The 11,044-nt window shown below is 44.2% G+C and overlaps 1 protein-coding gene across 1 annotated transcript; it reads right to left on the bottom strand.

Moving 5' to 3' along the window:
* Positions 1-1,034: 1,034 nt before the first annotated feature.
* Positions 1,035-8,618, bottom strand: LOC147423303 (putative cellulose synthase A catalytic subunit 5 [UDP-forming]). Its single transcript, XM_086500893.1, has 14 exons — positions 8,222-8,618; positions 7,834-8,029; positions 7,395-7,609; positions 6,881-6,995; positions 6,610-6,805; positions 6,034-6,300; positions 5,274-5,619; positions 5,054-5,191; positions 4,433-4,558; positions 4,129-4,341; positions 3,609-3,894; positions 3,304-3,500; positions 2,310-2,660; positions 1,035-2,225 (listed from the first exon to the last, which is right to left on the bottom strand). Exons 1-14 carry the CDS (start codon positions 8,294-8,296, stop codon positions 1,638-1,640), a joined length of 3,309 nt encoding a protein of 1,102 aa, XP_086357019.1. The 5' UTR covers positions 8,297-8,618; the 3' UTR covers positions 1,035-1,637.
* Between the last annotated feature and the right edge of the window lie 2,426 nt (positions 8,619-11,044).

Here is an 11,044-nt window from a genome sequence, read left to right as displayed (position 1 = left end):
AGGCACTCAAACTTTTATTTAATTGCAACAAAGGAGCTAATGCTTTGACATGCCTTTATTGCATGGAATCTATAAATTAAGCTCTTGGTGCACTTGAAAGTGTATTATCTATAAATCTGATTACATAGTGGAAATATGAACAAGATGTCAAGAGATCAACCAATTAGAAGGATTTACCAATGAATCCATCCATTGGAGGCATTGAGATGCAACTATTTCTTTCTAAAGCAGAAGATATGAGTATGAGCAAAGGAAATGGTTACACTTCAATCCAAGAACAAGAGGGTCATTCACAAAACTTGAAAGGTGAAGTGAGGAAATCAATCAATGTTCTCTCTCAAATGTGTGAAGGAAAAACTTGGGACACCTTAAAGACAAGATAAAAGTTTCACGAGAACATACAAGCTTAATGAAGCCTTTGAAGTAGGATGGCCAATGGTTGATCTTTAGTGGGCACACTTGCACTTGAAATTTTAAAGATTTTACGTGTTTTGGGCTAATTTAGTGTATTTTTTGCAGGGCAACTGACATTTTCACCCATTGAAAAAAAAACAACCCTCAAATGATCGAATACAAATATCACCCACTGCATGGTACCAAACTCTCTGTATCATACTTACATAGTGCTAGCATTGATGCTTTTACAAAGTAGCACCCTTTGATCGTGCATTACATCATGCACAACCCTCTTCCCTTTCTATTAGTGGAATGGAAACCCAAGGCCTAAGATAAATACTACATGCATAGAATGGTTACTTCAAGCATACCCAAGATGGTGGGAAGACAAAAAGCTGATAGCTTCTTTGACTAGTTTAATCATTCCATCTTGCAATGCCTGCATGCAAAGCAAACGCTCGTCATTGCCAACGATGCAAGCACTTGTAGCTATGAAAAAGAGCCAAGAAAACAATAGCTAGCCATCCACACAATCATCAGAAAGCTTTGTCTGCTTCAAGCACAAAGGAATAGATTACATAGACCAAACGCAGTGTAACTGAACAAGGAAGCCCTTTCAGAACATATTACACAGGAACTACACAAGAACAAAATTCCTCTTATTATTCTCCTCTAAGAACAAGCCCCAAAAAGTTGAACTTTACAAGATGTACTTCATAGAGGTACATTTAGATGGCAGTCCTAGAGCTCATCAGACTCAACTTTGAGCTGCAAAGAAACATGAGCTCTCATCTTATTCCACTCTCAAAACCAGTTCAAAAAAGTAGAGCTATACATGATTTCCTTCATACAGGTACAATAACACAGCAATCCTAATCTGCATCAGAATTACACGTCCATGTCCACTAAGCAAGTTACAACTCCCTCTGCCTTGTTGGCTTTACAGCAGGTGCCTTGTTTATTGCACAGGAATGTTTTGGATAAATGTGATGTCGCTATACACACCAATAAAGAATCGACCGCGATGCACTTTGCTCTTGGATGCAGCTCTTGTGAAGTAGCTGGTCAAAGCAACATTCTGCACTACAAGCATATAAGAAAGATTCCGCCAACTCCAGTGATCCTGGTCGAGTAATTCTTTACATCAACAAGGTGAGCAGCAGGTAGTCCTCATGCTCTTGTGATTGAAGCCAAAATAGGGGAAGCTACACTTCAGATGATTACCTTGCAGAAGTCCCTTCTTAATCACATTGCAACCCACAAATTTCCAAGTTGGGTCCTACTGCCTTTGGTAAGAACGGGTTTACCCGAACCCACAAAAGAGAGAAAATTGAAGCTAGTAAAATGGACCACACCACAACTATGGTTGGTGTCCTGTTCTGCCTTCCCATGAGTCCTTTCAAGAAGGGGTATAAATGCATGATCACCCAGATGGAGAAGAAGAGCTTTCCAAAGAGAGGCCCCCATGACTGGTACCCGTTGTTGATGGCGTCAGAAATACCAGCAACAATGCCAACCATGTTTATCACAAGAAGAGTGGTGGGTGGGATCAATAGAGTGGTCCATTTGAAAGCATAGAGCTCGCCAAATGTATCTCCATCATCCGTGGTCTTCGATGTCACTGTGAAGCTTGTGTCAATACCAGCCAAGACTTTTAATAGACCTTGGAACAAGGCGAAAAGGTGAGCAGAAACACCTCCAATAACCCAGAATTGCTCATTTCTCCACCATTCGTCTATGCCAACCCCACTCCATCTCATTTCCAGAATACCAGTTGCAAAGATAGAGAGAAAGAGCGCAATAAACCAAAGACTCGCGAAGCTGCTTATCTGCCAAAACATGCAGAAGGTCAAATCCAAATCCTCAAGATGATTTAGAAGTAAATTGTTTAGGATTCGCAAAATTATATGTACCGTTGGGACAATGAACTTCCCAGTGAGCAAGCAAATCGCAGGAAGCGTACAGTAAGCGAGAAGAGGGATCGAAGTGAGGGGGTACACAATGGTGTTAATGTATGCAAATCTCTCCAGCCATTTCAAGCCCCCACCATAGCCATACCAGATTGGGCAATGCCGACTGAACAAAATTTCGACAGATCCCAATGCCCACCGAAGCACTTGATTCAGACGGTCTGAAAGATTAATAGGGGCAGACCCTTTAAAGGCAGGCCGTTTTGGCATACAGTAAATTGACCTCCATCCACGTACATGCATCTTAAAGCCTGTGAGAATATCCTCTGTGACAGAACCATAAATCCAGCCAACCTGCACAATAACATCACTTAAACCATTGCTATCTTACTTTGAATGCAAGAAAAGGTCAAAATGTATGGCAGGACCTCAGCCTCTGAATCGAAATCCCTTAAATTGCCCAAGAGTGACAATCTCTTAAGTTGGAAAGCAAAATCCAACACATATTCCCAACCGTCACTCAAAAAATGACAATCAACCACATACCCCTGGTACAGACTCGAGGTGGCAACACAAGAATATGTATAAAATCCCTCAATGGATTCAGGACAAGCCCACGATCACCAATAACAAAATGACCCATGGTGTTCAGCCCCCAGACTTTACCATCATCGACTCCAGCATTCTAAGCTGAGTATTCGCTAGAAACCACAGCATCTCCACTAGCACCATCAGTGCCCAACAGTGGACATAGAACCAGGCATTAATAATGCTACCCCACGCACACAAAGGCCTACAAACTGAGTTTGTCACGGCTCCAGAGAGCTACCCTAAGGACATCAATTGGTGCCCCACAGTACAAAACAATGCACAGAAAAGGGATGTTCAATCAGAATGCCCTTCAAAATATTCACCTACATCACATACGGACTGCAAATAAAGACTTAATTAAATAGCTCTCATTCGAGACCATCAAAAATACAACAAAACAGCATACCTCTTTTCCCCAATCAGTCTTGTCTTCATAACCACAGCTAATGACATGAATAGCTTCTTTCAGTAAAGAAGCAGGGCTTGCATTTTCAGGAACACCACCATTCTCAAGGAATGTTGATGCAACAAAGACAGGAGACTGCCCAAACTTCTTCTCAAAATTTTTTTTGGACATCAGGGAGGTCTTATCACTGTCAATACCTGCACAACATCTTCAACTTAATCATAGCTTTCAAGTCACAAAAAGTGATTTTCACATGAGGGTATATAAAAAGAACACAATTGATCGATGGACATTCTTAAACATACCCTCAACTCCCTCCTCGATGTCATCCAGGTTTTTAAATATGGGAATATTTGGCTCACTTTTCTTCCTAAACCATTTTTTCTTCTTCTCGGTCTTTGGCTTGGTAACCTTGGCTTTCTTGCCTTTCTTCCGCTTTCCACAGCACCAGCTTGCACAGCAATTGCAGGTTCTACCATCTGTCTTCTCTTTCTTGGGGGCATCATATGCATACAATGCTTGCCGCCTGAAAACACATCCAGTACCGACATAGACAGGCCCCTGAATTCCGTCCAACCCTTTCAAGTTGATCTGCATAATAGAGAAGCATTGCAAGGACCTCAGAGGAATTGAAAAAGACTTAAAGACCTAACACTTCATGCTGGGACGCCACCTAACTTAACTTTGGGCAACACTCTTCACTGAATCCAAAGCCTAACTACAATAGAGCCATGGCAAATAGAAGGGGCAAAAAGCAATCTTCGCACTTCACCAGCATGTTTCATTTGAAAGCAACAGACAAAGCTTATTTGAAGAGAAGCATACATCGAAGAAAACTGTGTTGTTGTTAGCATATCGGTCGTGCCTATCAATACCATCGAACCTTTGGGGGAACTGCACATAGCACACTCTCTTTCCGAGAAGTGGGTCCATCATGAAACACATAGCTTCTCGGATAGCCTTGCTGTTGTTAATGTAATGATCACAATCCAAGTTCAGTATGTATGGAGCATTTGATAGCACGGCGGATACCCGAATCTGCAAATTCCAAGCAGGCAAGAAAGCCATCAATTACTCAGCGGTGCCACGAATTGAAAAAGTATTACATCTAGAGGAAACTGCAACCTACCAAAGAATTCATGGCACCAGCCTTCTTGTGGTGATTGAAACCAGGCCTTTTCTCCCTAGAAACATACACCAAGCGAGGAAGGGGATTGCCATCTGTATCACGACCTCCAGTCTGACCCAGGAAGACCTGTTTGAATATGTGCAGAGCTCAGCCACAGTGGCTTTCAAAAAACTTCAGAATTATAATGAAGTTGAGGGTATTACAATCTATATGCCACTATTTCTCAAAATAAATAACTCGCAAAGATCTAATGACGCAAATTGAGAGAAAACAAAGACACACACTGACGAAGAAAGGGAGGGGTAGTTGGAAAGAGGAGAGAAGGGAAGCAGGGAATTGGGATTCTCCAGCTCATATACCGTCCATGGTGTCAGGCCCTTTCAGCTGCACCCCCTCCACCGTTTGACATAGCTTGCTATGTAGCCACCTTCTTTCATTTTTTGCCCACAACTCTGTGGGTCTTTCATCAAAGTTGAAACTCTACACATTACTTTTGGCAGAGAAGGACAAAGAGAGAGAGAGAGAGAGAGAGAGAGAGAGAGAGAGAGAGACCAAAAATGCAAGACATATCAACAGAAGGATGGTTTTGACAATTGCTTAGTTTTCAAGTTCGAATTTCACCTGTATCATTCCAGGATGATCACGAACATTGTTCCCAGGCCATGGAGTCCCGTCCTGCATTGTCCAGCCATCCTCCGGAACCTTAAGAGCTTTCCCAACAAGAGCATTCATTCTGACCTTATACTCTTCATATTCCCTCTGCAAGTTGACAAAGTAACCATTAATTTCCACCTTGAAACACACACCAGCCTCTTCCCTTGCATCATATACCCCTACCCACCTTCATTGCTCTTCGCTCCCTTACAAATGATGGGTGGACCTTGTCCTTCAAATAATCGATTTTCTGTGCAAAATAAAACTCTGGAGCACGAGGTTCAATGCTAAACTTCTTACAAAATGGCACCCAGCTTCTTGCAAACTCTGATGTCTCTGAGAGAGCCTCAAAAGTGAGCATGGCAGCTCCATCATCAGACACATAGCAAGTCACCTTATCCACAGGATAATCAGCTGCTAAGATGGACAAGACGGTATTGCCTGTCACCAGGGGAGGCTCCTTCAAAGGGTCAACAGTACTCACAAAAAGATCAACAGCAGCAAGGCCCGATTGTTGACCCTCTTTTTCATATCTACATTAAAGAGCTCATATGTGTAAATGACGATGGGCTGCACTATATATAGCTAAAATAATGATGTCACAAATGCTGACATTGCTTAAGGGAAAAGGAATGAGCACCTAGAAAGAGTCCACATAAACAGTTGAAACTACAAAATGAACAAGAAAAGAAAAGAAATCAAAGAAACAAAAACCAACACAAATGTAGGCGTTGCTAATAGTGAAGAATTATGAAAATCCAACAGCAGTGTGTAAATACATAAGCAAAGCACTAAAATGCCTTGTTATTATCCACCATGTGAAGACCACCATCAAAAAATCACGGACAAACTAAAGTCGTGCAGCATGAAAAATGTAATGGGTATTTAAGAGTAAAAGTATTGAAACAGGGCACTTGGACTATGTGGAGCAGTGGATTCAGAAGTACCTTAATGACAATCGATCCAGGTAAGTTTCTCGAGTAATGGGAAGCCACTTTGGAAACTGATCCAATATCCACGAGAGGGCAAACCAGATCTCACAGATAACAGATACAAGCCACAGAACAAAAGCATCTGGAACAGGATTCAGCACTCGATACCGAAGGAAAAGTGCCAGCACTGCCAACCGAAGCACAATGATCATGCGATATGGATTGATCCGAGCTGATGGTATGGGTATTTTTCGAGATAAAGGCTGTCTGGCTTCATCCATCCTGCAGAGATGCCAACATGAACAACTTCAGATAGACGTTAGTAAACGAAGCCATAGCCATTGTGGAAGATAATGCTGATAGCTAGATCATACAAGAAGTACATTTATATCCTCACTACTTCTATATTTTAGGCGCTTTGAAGCATGGAGCACCTCAGACTATGTATGCCAATGTCCATTTTCCCTGGTCTTAAAACCCCATACACTCCCTCACCCTTCTAGGGGGAATCAAATGCATCAATGCAAAGCACAATAGTCCCAATCATAGCTCAAAATGACAGACTCCAGAGACAAAGCACACAGGACATACACAGGAAGATCTGGATCATCATAATCGTAGCCACCATCCCCTCCTTTGCCTCCAGCCAAAGCCTGCTGCCCATCTGTCCTTATCACTTGCAGCTTTTCCTGTCTGCTCTTCCAGCTCTCCATTCTCTCTTTCCAGGTTACACTCCCAAAACCATAGGCTGCTAGATCCTTACTTGGATCCAATGGCCTGGGATTCACTGAAAGAACCACAAAATAAGACCAAAGAGATGCATCTAAGCACAATGTATGCAAATTTCTTTGTCCTTAATTACCTGGATTATTAGCCTCTAGGTAGGGAAGAGGGTGGATCCTTTTACCACCTCCCATACTTGGAGGGACGACCAAGGCATGGTGTTCAGGAGGAATTCCTAGAGGATCTGTAGAATTCTGCAAAGACGTCACCAAATAGTTGCACATCAATAAAGGTTATACTGTTTACAATAAACACTAATTAGTTATTCACTTTCACATGGAACTAGAAAAAAGGACACTGCAGCAGAAACTAAAGATAGGAACTTGTCAACAAGGGAGGACTTTCCTAAGCCCAATCAAGGTTAGGGGAGAGCATGCACACATGTTTGTGAAAAATGTGCAGTGTGAACTTTGAAATGGCATTGCTGGCTCAAAACTCCCTTGAAGGAGCCACCTTGCATCCGAGAATGGGGGTTAGTGCAAATGCATGTGTAGATATGGTTGTAAAGAATTGAATCACACCAAGCAAACTAGAAAGATAGTAGCAAATCACAATTTAAACTTCGACAGGAACAAAGGGAGATAACCCCTTACTTCTGAACCATTTGTAAGAAGAGGAATAGACGGAGGCATTGTCTGCATCCTATGAGGCATGTCGTGGTCACTGGCGCGTCCATAACTCATGTGCCCTTGGAGCATGGCTTCGGCAATATGCAGCCTGTCATGTGCCCCATGTTGAGCATACTCAAATTCGTTTTCAAGGTCATCTGCACCATCTTCCTCTTCATCACCTTGCACTCTTGCACTCCCTGGCAGAGAAACAGAAAATGAAACTTGATATCTCGCATGTTTAACCACACATTTGATGCAATTGCTCAAATTTCAGTTTCTCCGACACTGCTTGAGACATTATCAAAGCCTGTGACCCTATGCCTTACACAAGACAAATCGATACAATTTCTTGCAATTGAAGCAATTTCTTCAATCCAATATAGATATCCATGTTTACAATAGAAGACATCTGAATGCTTACCTTTAAGCCTTTTGTATCTGGTCCTACATTGAGGACAGACCTGGTTGCCATCCTTGCGCTCGTACTCATAACAAGATCGGCATACAGGGAATGCACACTCATTGCAAGCAACAAAGAGCTCCCCCTCGAATGTGAGTCCCACATCATCTCCACAAATTTGGCATACATGGTCACTCAGACGAGCTAATGGCTTGGGCTGCAAAACAAAAAATAAGAACAGCAAAACAGCACGTTAAGAAGACAAAAGCTTCTGAGGAGAAGTCTTGAGCTTGTCTGTTTGAAGGACATGAATACATGTGCGTAACAGCTCACATTGCGTTCAAATGTGAGCAAAAATGTGCATGTGCACAAGAGCATTGCATTGACAAAACGTGAAGGCCTTGCTCACCCCTGCATCCGATCCAATAACCACGAGCTCGTTCCGCTTATGCGATCCCGCCACCAGACCTGCATTTGCCTCCATGGCTGAATGGACGACAGTAGCAGGAAGAGCAGAGAGAGCTCTCTTCCTCTCTCAATGCATAACGAGAGAGGAGAGGGGTTTGATAGAAAGGAGGGAGAAGGTAGAGGGGCTGTCCAGATCAAACATGTCTCCAAATGCAAGGAAGGGAAAGGCGACACACAGCAAAAGGAGAGAGAGGCAGCATCAACTACGTGTGCCAACCATCACTCGCACTCTCTCTCTACAATGGCTGAAGAAAGCGAGAGGTAACTCTCTGAGTTTCTCTCTCATCGTTACCTCAAGAGAGAGAGTTACCCACTCCTTTTACATGCCTCTTCAATGTTACCTCTCTCTTCTTTATAGCCTGTTTCTCACTCTACAAAGAGGATTCTGAGATATGGCGTCTAATTGCACAGACGTCTAACAATGCAGGAAGAATGTTGCAATCTCTGATGAGTAGGGAGGTTCATATTTCTCTCTCTTACTGTTGCGATTGGCATAGTCAAGCACATCAGAGAAATTGCATCTCTCATCATGACCCTCTCTCTCTCACACACAAACAGAGCTGCATGAAAAGACCCATTTTTCTCTCTCCAGAATCGGGAGTTTCGACTGTTTCTCTCTCTAGGAATGAGAGCCCTCAGCCCATAGGGGCCTTCCTTACGTGATTCTCTTTCTACGTATGCGAAGAAAGAGAAGCGTAGGGACAGAGAGAGCTGGTGTCGGTGACGAGGGAAGGTAAAGCAAGCTTGTCGAAAGGGTGGGCACTGCGCATGGGCGGGCAGCGGGCTTACTGTTAAAGCCGATAGTGACCTCCTGCCGGACGCTCTAAGGGTCCCTCCCGTCCGCCCATTGAGCCCACTGTGGACGTTGGAATGTGCTTGTTCACTTGAAAGGTCATTTCAAGCTTCCACATAGCTTGGGCCTTGCGTATAAATACTCTTATAAGGGAAGTATGTGCCACTTCCCCCAACTTTTCAGTATCGTTTTTCAGTGATTATTCGCGTCCTTTGTATTCGGCACTTTCTTATGATATTGATCATTCGTTCACGTCCCTTATTTTCGTGTCCCTCTTGCGTTCAGTTTTCAAGTTGCGTTTTTGTGTGTGCGTTTGCTTGCTTGCAGGTTTCGTTTGCATCGCAGGTGAGCCGGCGCGGCCCCGTTTTAGCGACGCCCTGAACGAGGGCGTCACACTTGGTATCAGAGCTTCGGCTCGAGTCCTCGCCGACCCAACGTCGGCCCACGGCCCGTGGTTGTCACCACGTTTTCGGCCCGTTCCGCGCGTTTTCTTCACGTTCCTCACAGTTTTTCACCGTTTTGCCTCGTTTGACCCGCGTTTCGCCCCGTTTTCATCGCGTTCTTCGCATTCTTGGCCCGCTTTGTCCCGTTTTTCAGCGTTTTACCTCGTTTTGTCCCGTTTTACACCGTTTGGGACCGGTTTTCACCGTTTTTGAGCAGTTTTTCGCAGTTTTCGCCGCTTTGGACCCAGTTTTGCACTGTTTCATAGTTTTTCAACGTTTTCAAGCCGTTTTCGCACAGTTTGTCAGTTTTCGACATTTTTGAGTTTTTTCTTTTCGGTTTCGGCCACAAAAGTACAGGAATGGCTGGAGATCAAGAATATGATGACGGATACAGAACCGAGCCTGATCTAAATAAGAAGAAGAAGAAAAAAACGAAGACACGACAAGATGCACAAGACACAATAGAAAGAAGACTTGAGGCCCGCATCATGGCCTCCGTGGAACAACAAATCAACCTGATGTCGGCTAACCTGGGTGAATTGATTCAAACACAGCTAGGCCAAAAATACGAAGACCAACCAGGTCCCAGCAATGTCAACACGCAGCGTAACACCCAAAGACGACCACGACCCGAAGACGAAGATGATCAGGATGATCGAAGTGAAAGACGCTACTACAGCCCGGACCGACATCTAGAAGACGAAAACGGACTGGGAAAATTCAAACCCAGTCCCCCAGAGAAATACAAAGGCAACCGCTCCTCACTGGAACTCAACAAGCGGTTCAGCGAGGTAGAAGACTACATGCAGTGGAACAGCATAGGCAGACGCAGATATGTGCAAGTGGCCAAAACCTTTCTGGCCGACGACGCCTATGTCTGGTTCCTCACTGAACAGCAATCAAAGCACTGGGAGGACTGGGAGGATCTACAAAAAGACATGCTCAGCTACTTTGTCCCAGAAAATGAGGGCAACAAAGTCAGGGATTCATGGCGCAATTTACACCAAGACGGCCACATATCAGACTACATTGTCAAGTACCGGCGACTCATGCTCCAACTCCCATTGATGCACACAGCAGACAGGCTGCATGGTTTCCTGTACGGCCTTAAGCACTGGGCCCGCTGAGAGGTAGAGAAACAGAGTCCCAACACCTGGGAAGTGGCCGCCAACATGGCAGAAAAGCTCCGTGACACAAACACCACACCAGGTTTGCCTCCAAACAACCGTCCCAACAATTTTGCACCCAACCACTGGCCTAACCCACCCGTCGGGCAAGGTCGCGGATTTGTACAGAATAACAGAAGCAATGTTACCCGCCTCCCACCGCCCAATCCCAACCCAGGACTAGGCCGCGGAAATGGCGCCTTAGTCCCACGCAGCGTTTTTGCAAGCAACTCCTACAATCCCACACCCAACAGTTTTGCCTCCCATAACTACAACGGCAATAATAACAACCTGTTCCCTGACCGCGTGTGGTGCAACGACTGCAAGAAGGATCATGGTCCCTACTACGCTTGTGTACGCAA

Source organism: Adiantum capillus-veneris, chromosome 26 (genome assembly GCF_014529385.1).
Source record: "Adiantum capillus-veneris isolate H3 chromosome 26, ASM1452938v2, whole genome shotgun sequence".
NCBI classification, from domain to species: domain Eukaryota; kingdom Viridiplantae; phylum Streptophyta; class Polypodiopsida; order Polypodiales; family Pteridaceae; genus Adiantum; species Adiantum capillus-veneris.
Note: the sequence above shows the minus strand (reverse complement) of the source record. Positions and strands in the feature narration are given on the sequence as shown.

Bases quoted from the DNA above. Each gene is read 5' to 3' on its own strand.
- LOC147423303 (XM_086500893.1), bottom strand. From the start codon at position 8,296: ATGGAGGCAAATGCAGGTCTGGTGGCGGGATCGCATAAGCGGAACGAG. The intron at 3,501-3,608 runs GTATGTTTAAGA...GATGTTGTGCAG, and splicing joins CATCGAGGAGGGAGTTGAGG to GTATTGACAGTGATAAGACC. The intron at 2,226-2,309 runs GTACATATAATT...ATGTTTTGGCAG, and splicing joins GGAAGTTCATTGTCCCAACG to ATAAGCAGCTTCGCGAGTCT.